This window comes from Columba livia, chromosome 4 (genome assembly GCF_036013475.1).
Source record: "Columba livia isolate bColLiv1 breed racing homer chromosome 4, bColLiv1.pat.W.v2, whole genome shotgun sequence".
NCBI lineage: Eukaryota > Metazoa > Chordata > Aves > Columbiformes > Columbidae > Columba > Columba livia.
In genome coordinates this window covers 3,026,854-3,048,173 of record NC_088605.1, presented here as the reverse complement: position 1 = coordinate 3,048,173, position 21,320 = coordinate 3,026,854, and the positions used below count along the sequence as shown (strand labels likewise).

The following is a 21,320-nucleotide window of genomic DNA, read 5'->3' as shown; positions in this document are numbered from 1 at the left end:
AGGAGGAGAGGGGAGAGAAGAAGGGGAGAAGGAGGAGGAGGAGAGGGGAGAGAAGAAGGGGAGAAGGAGGGGGAGGAGAGGGGAGAGAAGAAGGGGAGAAGGAGGGGGAGGAGAGGGGAGAGAAGAAGGGGAGAAGGAGGGGGAGGAGAGGGGAGAGAAGAAGGGGAGAAGGAGGGGGAGGAGAGGGGAGAGAAGAAGGGGAGAAGGAGGGGGAGGAGAGGGGAGAGAAGAAGGGGAGAAGGAGGGGGAGGAGAGGGGAGAGAAGAAGGGGAGAAGGAGGGGGAGGAGAGGGGAGAGAAGAAGGGGAGAAGGAGGGGGAGGAGAGGGGAGAGAAGAAGGGGAGAAGGAGGGGGAGGAGAGGGGAGAGAAGAAGGGGAGAAGGAGGGGGAGGAGAGGGGAGAGAAGAAGGGGAGAAGGAGGGGGAGGAGAGGGGAGAGAAGAAGGGGAGAAGGAGGGGGAGGAGAGGGGAGAGAAGAAGGGGAGAAGGAGGGGGAGGAGAGGGGAGAGAAGAAGGGGAGAAGGAGGGGGAGGAGAGGGGAGAGAAGAAGGGGAGAAGGAGGGGGAGGAGAGGGGAGAGAAGAAGGGGAGAAGGGGGGGGAGGAGAGGGGAGAGAAGAAGGGGAGAAGGGGGGGGAGGAGAGGGGAGAGAAGAAGGGGAGAAGGGGGGGGAGGAGAGGGGAGAGAAGAAGGGGAGAAGGGGGGGGAGGAGAGGGGAGAGAAGGGGGAGGAGAGGGGAGAGAAGGGGGAGGAGAGGGGAGAGAAGGGGGAGGAGAGGGGAGAGAAGGGGGAGGAGAGGGGAGAGAAGGGGGAGGAGAGGGGAGAGAAGGGGGAGGAGAGGGGAGAGAAGGGGGAGGAGAGGGGAGAGAAGAAGGGGAGGAGGGGGAGGAGAGGGGAGAGAAGAAGGGGAGGAGGGGGAGGAGAGGGGAGAGAAGAACACATTCAACAGCCAATTCCAACAGCCACTCGTACTGCATGACATTGCAAGAGGTGGGACTACCCCTGCGCTTGCTTGATGAAGAAAATCTGTAGTGAAAGGGGGGTTAGAAACCCCTTTCCTCTGAACCATCTGGCTTTGACAAGAGAACCCAGATGGGAGATGCTCAAACCACTGACCCCATGGAAGAGACACCATTTACAAACCAGTAGGCAAGGGTTTCTGCGGCTGCAAAGCAAGGCTTTGGTTGGTTAAGAGCAAAGAGAACTGCAGGAAGACAAGTCCCACCATCACGAAGAAGCAATTGAAAGTCAAAGTGACCAGATAATTTACATCAAAATGAGGAAACCAGACTTCTTTTTTTTAAAAAAAAGAAAAAGATACATCATATAGTGTATTTTTTTCAAGCTTGCTGGACATCATACTGAAGCACTGTAAAGCTGTCACAGAAATGCTATTTTTTTTTCCTGTTGTCAACCAAAGCGTGCTTTTATGGAGTCAATTAGCCACAAATTACGAACACACATCACTTGTCTGAGAATGAATTACGGTACAACCCAATAAACAGATCCATCTTTGCTCATTGGTCATTGCCCTGATGAGGAGACCGTTGGACTTTCCTATGCAACCATAAAGGAAACTTCATGTTCATCTGTGCGTCACTCTGGGAATGTGCCTCTTTCAAGTGCTACAGTGTGAGGGGAAATGGGGTCATTGGTACTTCTGCTCTGACGTGCAAACCTGGACATGAGCTGAGTGTGTAAAATGCAATTACATCGGTGGAAAGAGTCTGTATAAGCTGGGATGGCATGAGTGCTTGGATCTACAGCAGAGCCTATAGCTGCTGTCATATTTAATACAGACATGCAGCCAATGTCATCTCTACATCATGTACTGTGTGCTCTCCACAGACCTTAGAGCCCTTTTCAAAGGTGGAGAGCCACAGTCTTATTGAGTTTTTAGGGTTTTTTTTTGGTTGGTTGGGGGGTTTTCTTTCCTTTTTCTTTTTTTTTTTTTTAAACAGTTGGGGAAACTGAGGCACAGAAAGGTGTGTGACTTGCCCACAGTCTGTGGTAGAACTTGAACTCCCCAGTCTTTCTCATGGCTTCTCAGCCCCAACCTGGGACAAGGTGAGAAGGAAGGGTTGCCCACTTGTTCCCACCGAGGGCAAGGAGAACCACAACCCCGAGAGGCAAGAGAAGCAAGGAACCTAAAATGGCGAGGCAAGAGTCCTTTGGTCAGGCACTGGGCGAGAGGACATGGCTCTACAGGATGCACTCGTGTCTCTCTGTGGCTTTCAGGGCCTCGTGCATGCTGGCGGCAGAGAGCCTCCTGTTGATGTTCCTGTACCTGCACCTCAGGAGGTTCCAGAAAGTAGTCCTCAAGTCTCGGTTAAAGAAAGCATAAATCAAGGGGTTGATGAGGGAGTTGGTGTATCCCAGCCAGAGCAGAGTCCTCTCCAGCCGCAGGGGCATGCAGCTGCAGCGGATGCCGCAGATGAAAGGCCGAGCCGTTGACATCAGGAAGAAGGGAAGCCAGCAAAATGTGAATGCCCCCACGATAATGCCGAGGGTCCTGGCTGCTTTCTGCTCCCGTTTGAAGATGGAGATATTCTTTCGATCTTGCCGGAGCAGTTTGGAAAGCGTGGCGCATTCCTCCACGGCTTTGGTACGCTTGGAGCTGTGGTGGCCCCGGCTGGAGGCCTCCAGGCAGTAGACGCCCTCCTCTTCATAGTGCTTGGGGAAGTTCATGAAGCGGTGTTTTTCAGCACTGACCTTGGCGGCTTTGTAGATCTGGCTGTACATGACGAGCATGACGGCCATGGGGATGTAGAAGGCAACCCCTGTGGAGTAGACTGTGTACCCGAAGTCCTGGCTGATGAGACACACTCTTTCCACAGTGACGTTCTTGGCCCAGCCAAAAAGCGGAGGGAGGGTGATGGAGGCAGACAGGAGCCAAACGATGAAGACCATCTTGGCCATCAGCTTCCCGTTTTGTCTCACGGGGTACGTCAGTGGCCGAGTGATCCCCAGATACCTGGAAAAGAGAAGAGTTGCGAAGCGTCAGGGGGGTTGGAAGGTTTTCATTCCTAATCAGCTGTTAATTGTCACAGGAGAATTTCAGCCCTGGGTGGGGACAAGAAATGAATTCCCCAAATGAAAGTGTTCCTGAAGACACACAGCTGCAGCATCTTCCATGAGATACATTTCACACCCTTTCAGCTCTCTTGCCTAAACACTCTGCTTCAACTGTTCCCCACTGCTTTCTTGCAGCCACCCCGTGCATGACACGAGGTGTCGTTTAACAGCTGAGTCAGTCTGAGCTCCACATGGCTTCCTTGGGAATAAAAACGCTTAAAAAAAAGCTTAGATTTTCCACCAGAATTAGTGTGTACAAAGAACATGCAACAGCTTTCAAACATGGCGTGTAACTTCACTCAAGAATGTTGAAGCAACTGGGAGAAGCCCTCCAGACACCTTCAAGAAACATTTGGACAATGTCCTCAGATACATGGTGTGAACTGTGGGGTTGTCCTGTGCAGGGACAGGAGTTGGACTTGATGATCCTTGTGGGTCTCTTTCAGCTCAGGACATTCTATGACTTCCCAGGGAAACACCCAGGAGTGGGATGGGTGATCCACAGAGTAATATTTCAGAGAATCATAGAATGTCCTGAGTTGGAAGGGACCCACAAGGATCACCAAATCCAACTCCTGTCCCTGCACAGGACACCCCACAGTTCACACTGTGTGTCTGAGGAGGTTGTCCAGTCTCTTCTTGAACACTGTCAGGCTTGGGGCTGTGACACCTCCCTGAGGAGACTGTTCCAGTGTCCAGCGTGCTCTGAGTGAAGAACCTTTTCCTGATGTCCAACCTAAACCTCCCCTGGCACATCTTCTGCCATTCACTCAAGTCAAATTTGCACCATGATACATCAGGACTCACTCCAGATTAAATAAATGAATAGACTCATACCAGTGTTTAAAGAGAAGTGAGAAGTACAAAACCATTCCCTTATTTAGCCAGGCAACTTGGGAGCTTGGAGAAGAAATACAACCTGCAGCTGAGATGGCCCTGAGGGTGAACAAGGAGCAATCTTGCCTCTGGAAAGACCTCGGGATGTCTCTGGATGGGCACAGAAAGCAAAGGTAGTGATGGGGTGGGTGATGGACTTGTGGTGTAACACTGGTAGCTGTTGACTCACACCTTCCTTCAGCCAATGGACAGTGTGTTTGCATCTTGCGACACTGGCATCCATGGGATACACCACTGTCAGCAGCACACCCATCACTCCTGTCTCCATCTAGGTTGCAATATTAGGACAAACCTACAGGTTCCTGCAACAAGTACTGGAGATGACCTCTAGAAACCAAGACAGGAGTGATTGCCAGTTGCAAACAGCTGGAGCAGTCTGTTCCCCTGCATGGCCCGTATCTCCTGAGGTGATGGTGCCCAGACCTCCCTGGAGAGCAAAATGAGAGGATCTCTGAGCAGGAGATCCCAAAAGCATGTGGTGACCCACAGATTCACAAATCCTGATGCCTGGAGTTAGAAGTTACCTTGTTAGCTTGACTGAAAGGAGCTGGAAACTGCACCACCCATCAGCTCCTGGTTAGACTATGGGGTGGAATTTTGAACCATCTGCAGCCTTGATTGAGAGAGTTCACATGACTAAGAAATTGTGCCCAATATTAGGTGGTAAGTTAAAATTATAAACTAAGACATCAGCAGGGAGTTTGCCACTGTCAAACAATGTTCCCACTGAAAAACTTTGGCCTCCTATTTGTCTCAATCAGTACAGCAAAAGCCTCCAGCTGTCAAATTGATTTCTTTTATGTTACAGCCTTTTCGATTCAAACCTGCCTGCTATCAGGAATTTCTAGGCATTTTTAGGCAAGATCACATCACCTCTTAAGTGTTTTGGATAAGCTGCATCAGTCCAGAGGGGCACTAAGAACAGCAGCTGTTTGGATCCTTTTTGCTGGAAGCTTTTCCAGGGAAGAAAGAGCTTTTCTGTTAAGATAAAAAATTCTGCAGAGCATTTTACCTCTGTTGTATCATGATTTCTTTTTCTGAAAATCAGTCTCATTGTAGGTGTTAGATTTTTTTCTTCTCTGATTATTTCCCTTTTCCAGATCCTCCCCCAATACTGGAAGAAGACAGAAATAAAATTAAAAATAAAAAAATCCAATTCCTCCACTCCTCCTGGCTGCCAAATAAATTCAAAGCCCAAAGTATTCTACCCTGACTCCCTGGTAAAATGAATTTGAATTCATTCACTGAGTTATTCTTTTCCTGTTTTCCTCTGTATTTTCTCCAGCTGGCCTTACACAAACCAAGCAAAACCCTCCATGACCACCTATTCTACGTGAAAGCCCAGCAGTGGCACAGGGTGAAGGATGCAAAGGCAACACAACATCTCGGGATGAGAAACAGCTTTAACCCCATCACCCCACGGGGCCTTGTCTATGCTGGAAAAGACCTGTGAGACGGAGATGGACGGCATTTGGTGCTGTTTTCCCAAAACTTACCATTTTCCTCTTCCAACCTGGGCTGAGCACGGTGAGAAGTGACGAGCGTGGCTGGAAGATCAGAACTCGGGAGCACAAGTGTGATGGAGCGGCTGAGGGACCTGGGGGGTTCAGCTGGAGAACAGGAGCTGAGGGGAGACCTTCTGATCTCTGAACTGCCTGAAAGGAGCTTGGAGCCAGGGGGGTCGGGCTCTGCTCCCCAGGAACAAGCGCCAGGAGCAGAGGAAACGGCCTCAAGTTGCGCCAGGGGAGGTTGAGGTTGGATGTGGGGAACAATTTCTTCCCCAAAGGGCTGTGGGGCATTGGAACAGGCTGCCCAGGGCAGTGCTGGAGTCACCATCCCTGGAGGGTTGGACAGACGGACATGAGGTTCTCAGGACATGGGGCAGCGCCAGGGTTAGCTGTTGGAACTGATGATCTTGAGGGTCTTTTCCAACCAAAATGATTCTATGATTCTATGACTCTGAAAGATGGGTGGGAGCAGGTTGGAGCGATGCTGCCAAATATCCTTCCTGCTGTAGGAAGGGGTTTTGGATGGAGAGCAGACTTTTTGTCTCCTAAGCTGGTTGAAATCCATGCCCTGCTGTTGCATATCCAAATTCAGCACCTAAAAAATCACTCCTCTGTATACCCAAGCCAAGAACTTTGTGAACTAATATATGCTGTGTTGTGCTATATCCTTTATCACGCTATTACTAGCTTTTCTTTAGAAGCCGATCCACTTGGGATTTGCTGAAACTTCAAGGAATTTACATGCTAGCCAAGCAAAATGCACAGTGAAAAGATTTAAAAAGCTGGCAAAGCTGACACATTTCATCTGCGGGTGCCTGGTGCAGGCGCTGCTGGAGGAAACGGGGCTGTTTTGAGGTCTTTGCTTATAATTTGGATGAGAGAGGGAAGAAGACCTCAAAATAGGCCGGCGTTTACAGCAGCGCGGGAGGTGAGATTGCACAGACTTGCAATGAAATTTAAATCAAATTCTCTTGCTTCGATTCAGGTTTTTTTTCTTAAATTCTTGCGTGTGTGTCTTGTTGTTAATCAAGTTTAGTGGTAAGCAGGTAGCAAAAGCCAGATCCCAGAGCAGTGATTTACTGGCATTTTCTGAGGGTTTGCAGGACCCACCACTGTGCAGGATTGATTGTGTAGCTGCTCTTTCCTTCTCCATTAAAATCCTTCCACATCCTCAGCCCCACAGGTGCCAGGGCAGTGGGGTAGGAGACCTGCCCCAGGCTGGGCTCCACCGTCAACCCCATGGATTTGCCAATTCAGTGATTACCGTTGAGCATAAAATGAATAATCACTGAATTCTTATGCTAGGGATGAAATAAAAAGACAAATAAAAATCTCTCCAAGGTGTCCCTATCTCCATTCTGCAGCTGGCAAATCGGGAAAGGACAAATCTCCGCTCTAACAGGTTGGCAGAGCCCAAATGAGCCCAGAATTGGAGTTTCCCGGGCCTCACTATTTTACCATAATCCCATGCTTCCTCTGGGCCAAATTTAAGCTTCCAGGCTGATGTCCTGCCTGGCCCATCCTGCTGAAGGAGAGAGAACCTCCAGGAGGAGTATCACAGAATCACAGAATATTAGGTATTGTCAGGGACCCGGAAAGCTCATCCAGTGCAATCCCCCCATGGAGCAGGAACACCCAGATGAAGTTACACAGGAAGGTGTCCAGGCGGGTTGGAATGTCTGCACAGAAGGAGACTCCACAACCTCCCTGGGCAGCCTGGGCCAGGCTCTGCCACCCTCACCGTGAAGAAGTTTCTTCTCAAATTTAAGCAGAACCTCCTGTGTTCCAGTTTGTACCCATTACCCCTTGTCCTACCATTGGTTGTCACTGAGAAGAGCCTGGCTCCATCCTCCTGACACTCACCCTTTATATATCTGCAAACATGAATGAGTCAGCCCTCAGTCTCCTCTTGTCCAGCTCCAGAGCCCCAGCTCCCTCAGCCTTTCCTCACACGGGAGATGCTCCACTCCCTTCAGCATCTTGGTGGCTGCGCTGGACTCTCTCCAGCAGTTCCCTGTCCTGCTGGAACTGAGGGGCCACAACTGGACACAATATTGCAGGTGTGGTCTCCCCAGGGCAGAGCAGAGGGGCAGGAGAACCTCTCTGACCTACTGACCACCCCCTTCTAACCCACCCCAGGTACCACTGGCTTCCTGGCCACAAGGGCCCAGTGCTGGCTCATGGTCACCCTGCTGTCCCCAGGACCCCCAGGTCCCTTTCCCCTACACTGCTCTCTAATAGGTCATTCCCCAACTTACACTGGAACCTGGAGGCTGAAGCTGCCGGTGGCTTCACCTGTCCATGCCTTAAGACAGGGGTGGTGGGAGCATCCCAGGGATGCATTCCGGGTCACTGGAGATACAGTGCAGGGACCTACCTGGCCTGGGACGTATTTGGACAAAGGACAATCCAGCAAAATACTGTGGATGTTTCATCCCATCAGCTCTTCCAGGAGGCATCCTTTATGCTGGAGACGATGCTAGTTTGGAGTATATCATCTGATTTTGGGTGGAAAACACTTGCCAGAGAGAAGGGAGAGCCCCAGCGGGGCTGCCTGGGAAACGGATGGAGACTTTTTTTTCCACTAACAAAACCTGAAGTGATATGTGGGATGTGGGGAGCTGCTTTTGTCAGCTGCCTGGCATGCTTTACCCAGAGCTTCATCAAAAGCTGAGCAGCCAAAAGGGGTTTTGCTGTTGTTGTTCTGTTTTTTGGTTTGTGGCAATAAAGAATCTATAACATTGGCAGGCTTTTAGATAAGAAAAATGGAAGAGAAAGACGGATATTTGCAACACCTTTCTTTTTTGATTTAAAAGAAAATCAATCAAATTCCCCTTCAGAGAAGATTAGTTCTACCAGCTTCAATTAGAGGCTTTTAGAAAGCACTCTGCATTAATAATCAATAATAGCAGCCTACGTTTTAATAGTACCCATCATCTTGGGCAAACCAAGCATCTTTTATACCTAAACTAATCAAAACATGAGGACACTTCAGCCATCAATAAAATCACAACCTCCTCTTTGGCAGAAACAGGCACCTGTCAAACAGTGCTGACCAAGTTGGCATGTGGGACAGAACTAAAGGAGATATTTCTATTTCCAAGGAGCACCAATGCTGCTCCTCTTTTTTGTTGTGGGGCAGGAGGAACAGCTTGCTATAGTCACCAGTGGAAATTTCGGTTAATATTTCACTGAGATGACCGACTATTTAATCTCTTTCTATGCAGGTGTTTCAGGCTGTCTGCAAACTCAAGTATATTTTCGCTTTAGCTTTGGGTTCAGCTCTGCTTTGTACCAACACCAAAGCCAAAAAGTGTGCTTGGAGATGTTTCCATCAGGAGCTAAACCAAAAATGTTGCCTAAACCAAAGTGGAGACCCAGGTGTGGTCCTGGATCTGTGCTCTCCCTCAGTCCGTCCCCATCAACTGCTGTGTGGAAGCGACAAGGATGATGTTGTAACACAGAATCATTGGCTGGAAAAGACCCTCAAGATCATCAAGTCCAACAGTTAACCCACCCCTGGCACTGCCCCATGTCCTGAGAATTCATGTCCGTCTGTCCAACCCTCCAGGGATGGTGACTCCAGCACTGCCCTGGGCAGCCTGTTCCAATGCCCCACAGCCCTTTGGGGAAGAAATTGTTCCCCACATCCAACCTCAACCTCCCCTGGCGCAACTTGAGGCCGTTTCCTCTGCTCCTGGTGCTTGTTCCTGGGGAGCAGAGCCCGACCCCCCTGGCTCCAAGCTCCTTTCAGGCAGTTCAGAGATCAGAAGGTCTCCCCTCAGCTCCTGTTCTCCAGCTGAACCCCCCAGGTCCCTCAGCCGCTCCCATCACACTTGTGCTCCTGAGTTCTGATCTTCCAGCCATGCTCATCACTTCTCGCTGTGTCAGCCCCTATGCACTCTCAGTGTGTACTTCCTCCCACCCAGAGCTGAGGTGGACACAGCTGGGAGGACTTTCCACCCCTTCCCTCTGCCCTGCCAGTCCTCCTTCTGCTCAAATTACAACCTTCACTCTTTTTCCCTGGCTCTAAATGCATCTCAAGCAATTGCCCTCTCACCAGGCAACTTTCCCATCAGGCCAAGGAGGATGAAGGTCTGGGAGCAAACTGTGATGCTGCAGCCCAGCCGAGCTCCCAGCACGTCATGGTCCCTGTGAAAATGCACTCAAAGAACAAGCCCGTGCCAGAAGACTCAGGCGCTGTGGCAGCCTCTTGTTATCACAGGTTTTTCCTCCATCACTTTACTGAGAGGTCGGAAGCACAGAAGGGTCAAGACCGTAAAAAAGCACCTAGCAATCTGCTCACTCTGTTATTCTTTTGCTGCAGCTCCCCTTTCCTCTCCAACATCCAAAAAAGATGAGGAGGTTTGCGTGGCCAGCACTCAGAGATGGTGCAGAGATGAGCAGGTGCTCAAGAGCTGCATGAGACAGGACACAGGACCGTGTCCCTCTGTTTTGGGATGGTTTTCCTTCCCTGCAACCTCTAGGCTCCTCAGAGCCTCAACAAGCTCATCTGGGTGAACTGGGTGGAGATGCTCCCCCACAGAGGTGTGGGTTGCCGGAGACAGAAGTGTACCCACAAGTGCCTCCAGCATAACCCAGTTAAAACACATCCTCCTTGGCTGTGTGACCAATGGATCCAACTTAGAACCACCTTGGGGCCGCTCCCATTTAAGCCAGGATTACAGTTATGCACATGCAACTCCTGCCTTTCTGCAGCCCTCAGGATCACCCAAGATTTGGCCTCGGCACATGCAGACTTCCTGACATTAACGTCCACACCTCCTCAGAAACCTGCCTGTTCCCATTCCAAGAGGAAAAGATGGAGAAATGTCAACGTGAGGCACCCACTTGCATGGCATCCTCAGACTGTGGTGTCATTGGGTGGGAGGGATGTGATGGACAAGTGGAATGAATTGCTGTGATTTTTGTTAAAGGTTTGTCCTGTTTATGTGTGTGTTTGGAAATGTGTTTCTCCAAGAGATGGGATCGGTGGGGAAGGGAAAGGGGGAAGGAAAAGGGGAAGGAAAGGGGGAAGGAAAGGGGGAAGGAAAGGGGGAAGGAAAGGGGGAAGGAAAGGGGGAAGGAAAGGGGGAAGGAAAGGGGGAAGGAAAGGGGGAAGGAAAGGGGGAAGGAAAGGAGGAAGGAAAGGGGGAAGGAAAGGGGGAAGGAAAGGGGGAAGGAAAGGGGGAAGGAAAGGGGGAAGGGTGATTTTTTTAAAGCAAAGCCAATATGATCAGTGTGTAGCTGCTTCCCTGCTCCTCAGTCATCAAGAGGAAACATTGACATGTTCCATTACTGCATTTAACCTCTTACCTCTCACAGAGACAGACTTCTGCCAGCTCCAGATACACCTGCTGGTTTAGGAACAGGCTTTTTTAAAATTAAAACAAAGCCAGTTCAGAGCAGAACTGGACCTTGCCGTGTGCCCAGGGAGTGATTTTGCTTTCTAAGCGGATCAGGGCGCTGGAGCTCAGGGCAGCTCACAGGGGAGCAGTGGCTGGTGGGAACCGAGGGCTTCGGAGCAGGAGATGCTGTTCGCTTGGTGGGGGATAACTCAGCCATCATCAGCAGGATTTTCTCTGTCCTTTCTGCTTTATCACCTGGTTTCACACCCGGGGAGGGTGGCCAGGGGGGTCTTATAGCTGAAGGCACACACACATCTCATTATCTGTCTCCTTCCCTGAGCTGCTTATCACAAACCAGCCTGGCTCAGCGGTGCCAGCATAAACCCAAACCAACCCCTGAGAAAGCCAAAGCTCGCGTCAGATCTGGATCCGGCCCACCGACTCGTCAGCACAATGTCCTTAATGACGCAGGCTGCTATAATTAGACCCATGGGGGTGCTGACTTGCCCGAGTCTTGCCAGTTTGCCAGACGGGCTTAGCCTTTCCCTCCTGACTCCCGGTGTGGGAGTTGAAGCCAGAAAATCCTCACAAATGCCTGTACCGGGCTAAACAAGGGGGTTTGGGGATTTGGGATGGGGTGGGGGGAGTTGCCAACATCCTTGGCCAAGTCCAGGCAGCAAGAGAGCATCCCATAAGACCAGGCTCCAGAAGCTCTGTAACCTGGATTTTAAAGGGCATGTGGGGTTTTTTTTGCTTGTTGTTTTGTTGAATAATGTTATGGCCCAGCCTCCTTCCCTGGAGAAGGTCAGGTCATGGGTTTATCCTCTAGGCTTTGCTTCTCAAGGCAAGGAAGAACAATGAGAAGCAGCTGCTTAGAGGGGGAGGACTAAGCAAAGTAACTCAGAGAAGTTACTTGAGAAGGCACCTTAAGCCCAGCTCTTCCAAAGGAACTGGGGCACCTAATTCCTGCGGAAAACCCTCTGCAATCCTGTGCATCTACAAAACACATGCAGAAGCCTTGATCCAACTGGGAACGTGATTCTGGTGGCCCCCCAACCTTCAGAAACACCCTTATATTCCAGCCCACCTGAGTACACACCAAGCACCTCGTCAGTCCTTACCTGTCCACACTGATGATGCACAAGGTCATGATGGAGGCGGTGCAACACATAACGTCCATGGCGATAAACACGTTGCAAAAAACCTTCCCAAAGAGCCACTCTCCCCCTACCAGGTCTGTGATGGTCACGAAGGGCATGACAGCGAAGGCCACCGACAGGTCGGCGGCTGCGAGGGACACCACCAGGTAGTTGGAGGGTTGCCGGAGCTTCTTGACGATGCACACGGAGATGATGACCAGCCCGTTGCCGGCGATGGTCATGAGGATGATGATGGAGAGCACCGCTCCGATGACGATCTTCTCGGTGTCCCCATAGAGCAGGATCTCCTCGCCACAGTCCGTCGTGTTGGTGAGGTTGGAGGACGGCAGGTCTGGCTCGGTTGGGGCGGAGGGTTCCTCAGTCATGAATGGATTCGGGAGCGATTTCTGAGCCGGGTGCTGCTGCTCTGCGTTCTCCACGAAGAGAAGATGATGCTCCAGAAACCGCCTGGGGCTGGCCCTTAGCAACATGCTCTGAGCTCACCGCAGTGGGCAAAGGCACGAGTTTCCTCCCAGCAGTGACACCTCCAGTGACAAACCAGAACATTTTATCACAAGCAGGCAAAGAAAACAAGATATTTCACCCCACCAGCCCCAGCTCTTTCCTCCCAAAGCTGGATCTTACATGCTCAGCAAGAAGCCGCTTCTCAAGACTGCTCAAAGACACACGGTTTGCTGAAGGATGTTCAGAAAAAGCTCATTCTCCACTTTTAAAGGAGCACAAGCTGTCCAGTCTTCCTGCAAGGGCTGCCTGATCATCTGCATGCATTTCCAGAAGGAAAGACAACAGCAATCACTCATAACTGCCCACATTTTCATGTGTTACTGCTGAGCTGTGCTGCTGGTTTTGCACTTCTGTCCCTCCTTGCATTTAAATCCCATGCAACCACATGCATATGTATAAATCGAAGAGTTATGTGTAACACTAATCACGGCCACAAACCTGTGCACACGCATCATCGGCTGCATCCCCTGCATACGTTAACACACAAACTTCAAAGCTGCAACTGCAAATCCACGCACATGGTGTGTGATGGCAACGTGCGACCATCCGTACCCCCGGGAGCACGGTGCGGAGCTGCGGATCATGGTGGGAGCACATCCATCACATGCAGCATCCCCAGGGTACCACAGATAGCCAGGACATCCCGGAGCCAGGAGCATCACCACCCCACACATCACAGAGATACATGGGGATCGTGGTGGGAGCACATCCATCGCATACAGCATCTCCAGGGTACCACAAACAGCCAGGGCATCCTGGAGCATCACCTCCCCACACATCACAGAGATACAGGGGAGCAGCTACATCATCCCCCCCGCTCAGGTAACACCCCTCTAAGTATTTCCCAGCCATCAGTAAGGAAACTTTAGGGCAGCACTCACCCCTCTGCAGGGCCCCAAGCATCCTATCCTCCTCTTCTTTTTTTTGTTTCAAATCCCCTTTTTCCCCTTGAAGGGAGTTTTATTTAAATCCGAGGGGGATTGCAAACCCCTCCCCCGCTTTTGCAGCGCCCCCCCAGGTTGGGGTGATGGGGGTCCCGGAGTTACCTGTGCCGAGGGGGTGAGACATCCTCCAGGCGAGCCCCTGCGAGCTCCGGGCAGGCGAGAAAGCAGAAGAACCACCCCCGGAGCATCCTTCTCCCGTCCCCGCCTCGCCGGTCCCTCCTACCGCCCTCCCCTCGCCTCTCCCCGGGCAGGGACCCAGATGGTCCCTCTGAGCCCCAGGGAGGAGCAAAGATCGAGGAAGGAGGGGGGTCAAACACCCACCCCATCCCTGCAGCGATGAGGGGGGAGCGTGCGAGGACCTCAAGGGCAAGGCTGGAAGTTGAGAAGATGCTTTAGAATGCGGTCCTGGCGCAGGAGGAGCTGCCTGAAACACAGCAAGCAGGGTACAGAAGCAGGGGTACAGCAAAAGGCTATTTCCGGAGCACCCTTTCCCATTTCTGTTTTATTATTATTTTACAGAAGAGGGTTTCTTTCCCTGCTCAATGCATTTTTCCACTCCTGTGCTTGTATGAGATCCCATATTCCTTCAGCTCAAAGAGCAGCAAACAGCCAGGGAGATACGGAGCCCTAAAGATAAGCCTTTCCCTTATACTAGTAAACCCAAAATAGGGAGAATAAACAAACCACACAAGAGCATGCAGAGATCCACATCCCTTTTTCTCTCTGCCAAGTGTTTCACAGGTGCTTCAGTGCTGGGATCTCTCTGGCACTTCAACCCAGGGTATCAAACATCTGCTGTTCATTCCTCCCCAGCCGAAAGAAGCGGAGCAGAGTCATCTGCATCAATTGCTCCTAAAGGCATCTCCCCCGGGAGCTCAGCCCATCTGCTGCATCCCCAGGGTGGGTAGGGGGACAGTGTGTGGCTTGTCCCCTTGCACAGGTCCCATCCTGCACCTTGGGCCACAGGTGTCCATCCAGGAGAGGTGCAGGCAGCTTTGGAGATGTTTGCAGGCTTGGAAAGTGTTTCCCGCTGCCCTACCCCATGCTAAGCACCTGGAGAGCAAGGTGGGCACATCCACCCCTGGTGCCACCTGTACAAACATCCCAGCACCCTCCAGTCCTCCTGGTCATAGCACAGAGGGCTGATTATGGAAAAAACACATTTAAATCTCTGAGATGCAGAGCACTGCGTTACCTCGGGTCAAAGCTGGCACCAACCTCAAGATCTTTGGGGCAGATGTGCCCTGCAAAAAGTACATCTGCAAGGAAAGCTCCAGTGAGCTAAACCAGGGCTGTTAAGGCTGTGCTTAACACTGGGGTCTCTCCTTCACTGCTCAATCACCACAGCCTGCGTGGGAGGCTGGCTAAAATAGCTTCCTCACCAGGGCAGGGTGTGCTGAAGCTCTGGCTTTCTTGCTCTTTGCATTACATGTGGGTATTTGGCTTTCCTTGAGAGTGTTGACATCCATGGTAATGTTTGTCCCATCCTTGGAGACATCCCAGGCCAGGCTGGACGGGGCTCTGAGCAACCTGAGCTGGTGAAGATGTCCCTGCTCATGGCAGGGGTGGCACTGGGGGAGCTTTGAATGTCCCGTCCAACCCAAACCATTCCATGCTTCTACAATGGGCTGATCCACAAACACAACCTGCAAACCCTGAGCCAAGAGCTGCTCCAGTGGCCAGTCTGAACTCACCAATATTTAGAGGAAAAACACACTGTGCATTTCCAAAGAGAAAAGAGGGGTCTGCAGAAGCCCCTGCTGCAGGACAAAAAGACTCTGCAGTGTCAACACCCTGACAAATTAGACCAAGAATAAACCCATCCCCTAAGGACCAGCTGTTAAATGCCAAGGCAGCCTCTCACCAGATGCCTGGAGAGTTTCAGGAAAACCATCTGTGCTTGAGCTGCAAACCCCTGTCCTGCTTTCCAGCTCTGGGACCGGGGTTTGGCAGGAAGGATACGGGCTGGGGGACGGGCAGGAGGGTTGTTTTCCAGTTTCTCCTTTGGGAGCGCGGCTCCTGTGCATTAGCGAGGAGAGACAGGGAGGGATTTTCTTCCTCTTGATGCATCACTGGGAATCAGCCAGCTTAGGCACAGCGGTTGGCTTCACATTCTGGCAGAGGATGGGAAAAGAGAAGGTGCTTATGAAGGTGATGTACCTCATGGTCCCTTTGCTCTGGCTGACCTTTGACTTGTGGTATAACCTCCAGAATCCTGCAATAGCTTCAGGGAGCAGAATTAAGCTCCCTCTCTCCCATCCCAGCCCTAATTCTTTAGGATACAACATACAACTTTTGCCTTCCAAAACCCCTGTGGGTCTGGGGACTCCAGAGGAGGGTTTTTCCCCCCTTTCCAGGGGGAATGAGCTGCTCTGATAATTTGGGGCATAGCAAAATCCCTGGAAAACCGAGGGCAGCGAGCCACCAGCCAGCTCATGGGACGTGCGGTGAGCAGCTGGAGGGCAGTTCTCTGCAGTGGCTGATTTTTGGAAGGAAAGTAGGGAAAATACCAATTTTTGCATGAAGGAAGGATTACAAATAATAATTCTCATTCTCCCTAAAACCCTCAGTGTAACATTTCTCCAGCTGCAGGCCGCCATGACCTTGCTAAGACACTTACTCCTGGGGCACCCTGGGAAGTACTAATTGCATTTAATGGTAATTAGGGGAGGAAATAGCCAGTGCTCCTTAGCTTAGCTGCTAACCATAGATTTCTCCCTTTGGCCGAGAAGGGAGCACAGATTTGGAGGAGCAGGGATGTTACTGGAGCATGAGGGATGAACCCCAAAGAAAATTGTCCTTGCAGAATAAAGCTGAGACGTTGAAGACCCAAATAGCCAAATTTTGCCCGCTCCATCTTCAAGCAAACAAGACACAAAGTTTTCCTGCCGTGTCATAAAAGCAGCGCCAAGATATGTTCTTCCATCTCCATGTATGAATGACCATTAAAGTGGCTATTTTGTTAACTGTTAATTGATAATATGACACCCTATTAACTCTAATGGCAAGGTAATAGGCACAGTTATTAATATGCAAATTCTGATAAATCTCATTAACTCCAAGGTCCTAAACCTCTCAATATTTGCAGGACTAACATCCCAAAGCAATCTTCCCTGTACCACAGGTGTTGACATTTCTCTCTCCAAACAGGCAGAACCTGCCCAGGCAGATAAAATTAATCACTTGACACTATCAGCTTTCAAGGAGCATCACTAAGGACTGCACTTAACCATCAGAGAATGTCCCGATGAGCTGGTCTGGGGTATCTAAACCCCCTCTGATTTGGAAACAGAAGGGTCTTAATCCACTTTCATGGAGGGGTGGCCAAGACTTCTGAGCAGGGCCTGTTGCGATAGGACGAGGGGTGATGGTTTTAAACTAAAGGAGGGAGATTCAGGCTGGACATGTGAAGGAATTGTTGTCCCTGAGGGTGGTGAGAGCCTGGCCCAGGTTGGCCAGAGAGGTGGTGGATGAACCATCCCTGGAGACATCCCAGGCCAGGCTGGACGGGGCTCTGAGCAACCTGAGCTGGTGAAGATGTCCCTGCTCATGGCAGGGGGGGCACTGGGGGAGCTGTGACGGTCTCTTCCAACTCAAACTACTCTATGACTGAAGTCCATCTGCCCAGAGGTGTTCACCCAGCAAACACCACCTCACTGTGGTGGGAACGTGGTACCAAATAGATGGTTTGGTCTCCAGACAATGGACCTCTAGACTCTGGGTCCAGCCTGGGGTGAGCGTTCTTAGTCCCTTGGCACCCACTAGAAGGGGTCCAGCAGGGGCCTGTGGCAAATGAACTGGATCTTGAAGGGAAACTAGAGGCACTTCAAAGTCCCAAGACACTGAATTCTCCATTTAAATACTCAAATCACACATACCCTTTAAAAATCAACCCACAATTCCATAAAGGGAAAAAAAAAGTGTTTGAAGGAGAGACCCTAAATGAGATATATTAGTGCTGAAGTGGAACATCTTTGCTTGGAATGGAGGATGATCTGCTCCCCGTCCCTCGTCCAAGGCGCAAGGTGCTCAGCCCACCCGAGCATCCCTGCATCCTCCCGTCTCTTTGGTTTCTCTCTGCACCACAGCATCAATATAGGGACCTGGAACCTCTGGGAAGGAGGAAGACAGAAGAGACACAGAGAGGGGACACTGCTCAACACCCCGTGGGGACCAGGGGACCTTAACTCACAGTGGTGACATCAGTAACCAAAAGACATCAACAAGGGACCCAACCAGCAAAGGTCTTTCTAGCTAAACCCTTTTTCCACTAAGGGAAAAGCCAATACAACATTGATAAATTAACAACCTACCTGTGACTTAAAACTCTCAGAGCCGGGTCTTCTGTTTGGTTCTTTTTCTCGCTGGATTTCCCTAAAACAGAAAAATAATTTAAAAAAAATAAGTAAACTTTTAATCCAAAACCTCATGCACTTTGCTGTTTGGGCAGATGGGAGCGATTGAGAACCTTGTGGGAAAGCGCCATCCAAAGGAGACATCCGGATAGCTCATCTCAGAAAGAAAAACAGGTGCATTTTCTGAAGAGCATTGGGTACAAATATTATCAGACACGGCCACGCTCCCTCTGCTGGAGTCTGCACACACAGCAAGCAGCTTTTGGTGCTTAAATCACCCGTGATTTGCAGATTTTGCTCATCAGAGGGGGCTCCCAAAGCATTGTCTCTGTAGGTCAAGTCAGTGCAAGCCACTGGCAGCACCGGTGCCTCATCCCATGTCCTGCACAGGTGGGACTGAAAAAGCCTGAAATAAAAGGGGAAAAGGTCAAAACTGAATGATTTGGCTGAAGTTTCCAACACAAACCCTGCAGCTCTAGCTCACAGCTGAGGTCACCCACTTACCAGGCTTCTGTTAATGAACAAGCATCATTAGCGCTCATTATTTATTCAAAGCAACGAATGTGCAGCATTTCCACCTACTGTGCTTCCATCCACCATCTCCAAGGGTTTGGGTAGAGCCTGATTTTAATTCTATGCAGTGAGGTACGTGCTGATGTAGTTTCTTTGGCTCAGAGTCACGCAGCGCTGAACTGGCCCCTCAATGTGTGGTGCTGGTGTTATAACTCCAGACTGTTCAAAATCAGGACTGAGAGAAGAAGGTGATGCAGAGCAAGCACTCCTTGCGAAACCTTTCCTAAAATCCAGCAGAAGACAGCCCTCTGAACAGCAGCAAGAAGGAGGAATCATTGTGGCACACCTTGAGCTGAAAACTTGACGGGGCTCTGAGCAACCTGAGCTGGTGAAGATGTCCCTGCTCATGGCAGGGGTGGCACTAGCAGAGCTGGGAAGGTCCCTTCAACCCAAACTATTCTATGGTTCTATGTGACTACAAAGAGGTGAGCTCACAGCCTCCCTTAGAGCAAACCAACAAAACAAAACCCTGGTGCAGGCTTCTCTGGTCCATGGGTTTGGGTGTCTCACGTCAAGAAAGGCCTTGAGGTGCTGGAGCAAGTTGAGAGAAGGGAACGGAGCTGGTGAGGGGCTGGAGCACAAGTGTGATGGAGCGGCTGAGGGACCTGGGGGGTTCAGCTGGAGAACAGGAGCTGAGGGGAGACCTTCTGATCTCTGAACTGCCTGAAAGGAGCTTGGAGCCAGGGGGGTCGGGCTCTGCTCCCCAGGAACAAGCGCCAGGAACAGAGGAAACGGCCTCAAGTTGCACCAGGGGAGGTTGAGGTTGGATGTGGGAACAATTTCTTCCCCAAAGGGCTGTGGGGCATTGGAACAGGCTGCCCAGGGCAGTGCTGGAGTCACCATCCCTGGAGGGTTGGACAGACGGACATGAGGTTCTCAGGACATGGGGCAGTGCCAGGGGTGAGGAATGGTTGGACTCAATGATCTTGAGGGTCTTTTCCAACCAAAATGATTCTGTGATTCCAGATACTTTCTGTTCTGGATTTGGGGCTGGCTAGGCCTGCATCAAGCCCTGCACCCACCAGCTCCCCGTTTTGAGCCTGGTTTCCCCACACTTGGAGCCAACACAACCAGCAGAGCATCCCAGAGGTGGGCTGAGACCCTTTGGAAGTTGCAGGTGTTTGGGGGTGTTGGAGAAAGTATTGCAGGTTTGGAAATGAAGCTCCTCCTTGTCTTCTTTTGTGTGTCCTCTAGATGGCACCTGCTCTCAGCAGATTAAATCCCTGATGAAAAACCAGCCGGTTTTGGTGCTTGGAGAGGCTCAGGGCTGCAAACTGCTGGCCAGAAAACAAAAAACCCACCCAAAACAAACATAAAAGCTGCAGCTAATGGCTTTTTTTGACTTTTACACCAAACACTCGAGATGCCTGAGATCTTGGTGGCTGCAGCATTTTTCCTGCTTTCCCTTCTGGTCCATCTCTAGGTCCTCAATCCCCCCAAAACACAGTGGGCGGGGGCTGATGGGCACTTTCCTACCAGCTCTACTGCAGTGGCAGATGCAGATCTGGGGCAGCAACAGACCCCATCAGACCCGGGAAGAGATATTTTGGTCCTTTATAGGGCTGGAAAGTGCAGGGAGGAACACGCCAACTCCCTTTTCTGTTTAAATCACAGCAGGCCACTGAGAAGGGCAATTCCCTCACAAACTCATGTACCTTGGAAGAACCCATTTTTTGGTGTCCTCCATACCAAGACATGGCATATGGCAAAACTGCAAATTGCATCCCTGCAATCCTCTTTGAACAGTTTATCCAGGCAATTTTTGGCCACGGGATACTTAAACCCCTCCTGCAAAGCTCCCAGCAGCGCGTCGCATGCGTGTCCTGCTGGGAAAGCAAGGGCATGGTGGGTGGAAACACGTCCCCATCTGACCCCTTCCTTCCCAAGCTCAGATCTGTGCAAAACACCACTCACATTTAAACCAACTATTATTAGATGCTTGCTTTGAATTTTGCACCTCGTGGGGCTTTGGCCTCGCTGTCTGCAGTCATGGGCAGATGCCCATAAGGCCAGATGTGAGGAAGGAATTGTTGTCCCTGAGAGTGGTGAGAGCCTGGCCCAGGTTGGCCAGAGAGGTGGTGGATGAACCATCCCTGGAGACATCCCAGGCCAGTCTGGACGGGGCTCTGAGCAACCTGAGCTGGTGAAGATGTCCCTGCTCATGGCAGGGGGGGCACTGGGGGAGCTGGGACAGTCCATGCAACCCAAACCTTTCCATGATTCTATAAAACCCCATGCAGTGCCAGCTGGAAGGTGACAAATGCCATCTGCCCACCCTCTCATCTCCCCAGCACCCAACCCCAGGGGCTTGCTGCACCCCCACCTGTTCATGGTCCTCATGTAGCACTGAGCCCTTTGTCACACCTCACTTGAGCCCAAAGGTGCTTTCATCCTTCCCAAAGCTACTCCTGGGCACCAAGCGTGGACCTGGGAGCTGTTCCTGAGAACAGGACCTCATAAACTAGAGAAAGGCATCTGCCACAACAAGACCATGAGGCCAGGGGTCTCCACAGTTCTCAGCTTTTCTTTGATGGGTGCACAACCACTTCTTACCAATTTTGTGTCCATTCTTGGTACCTTCTGCCTGTCCAGGATGGATCCATCTCAGGTGGGAACACACCCTCACTCCCCAGTCATCTTGCAAGATGATCTCCAAGTGTTTAGGACAATCAACCCACACATGCAATCCTTCAGCACAGACTGAGACTTCAAAATGGAGAGATTTACCACATGCCCCACTCTCCTGCCACCCCAAGCTGCTTCTTGTTGCCACAGCCTTAGTTCCTGGGCACCAGTTTGAGGATCTCTGTACATGCCTCCTTTTGAATGTCGCTTTTTGGACCTTACTATGAAGATGGATGCAATCTATCACTCTTCTGCAGAAAACGATGGTACAGCAAACAGCCTGGATCCTCCTTCACCACCCCAGGGACTGGCACATCTCAAAGATCCCTATGACA

General features: G+C 51.0%; 1 protein-coding gene across 3 annotated transcripts; it reads right to left on the bottom strand.

Annotated features, from left to right (window-relative positions):
* Positions 1-898: 898 nt before the first annotated feature.
* Positions 899-13,751, bottom strand: LOC102088062 (5-hydroxytryptamine receptor 7-like). Of its 3 annotated transcripts, none has more exons than XM_065060210.1 (3): positions 13,370-13,499; positions 11,946-12,508; positions 899-2,970 (listed from the first exon to the last, which is right to left on the bottom strand). In XM_065060210.1, exons 2-3 carry the CDS (start codon positions 12,452-12,454, stop codon positions 2,199-2,201), a joined length of 1,281 nt encoding a protein of 426 aa, XP_064916282.1. In that variant the 5' UTR covers positions 12,455-12,508; positions 13,370-13,499; the 3' UTR covers positions 899-2,198. The 3 variants fall into 3 exon arrangements, with proteins under 3 accessions (XP_064916282.1, XP_064916281.1, XP_013223781.2); XM_065060209.1 differs by lacking the exon at positions 13,370-13,499 and adding an exon at positions 12,927-13,317; XM_013368327.3 differs by lacking the exon at positions 13,370-13,499 and adding an exon at positions 13,535-13,751 and having other exon boundaries at positions 900-2,970.
* Positions 13,752-21,320: the final 7,569 nt, after the last annotated feature.

What these genes read in the sequence shown, in the direction of transcription:
- LOC102088062 (XM_013368327.3), bottom strand. Translation starts at nt 12,454, where the DNA reads ATGTTGCTAAGGGCCAGCCCCAGGCGGTTTCTGGAGCATCATCTTCTC. An exon ending in TGCATCATCAGTGTGGACAG is followed by an intron (nt 2,971 to 11,945) that starts GTAAGGACTGAC and finishes TCTCTTTTCCAG; the next exon opens with GTATCTGGGGATCACTCGGC.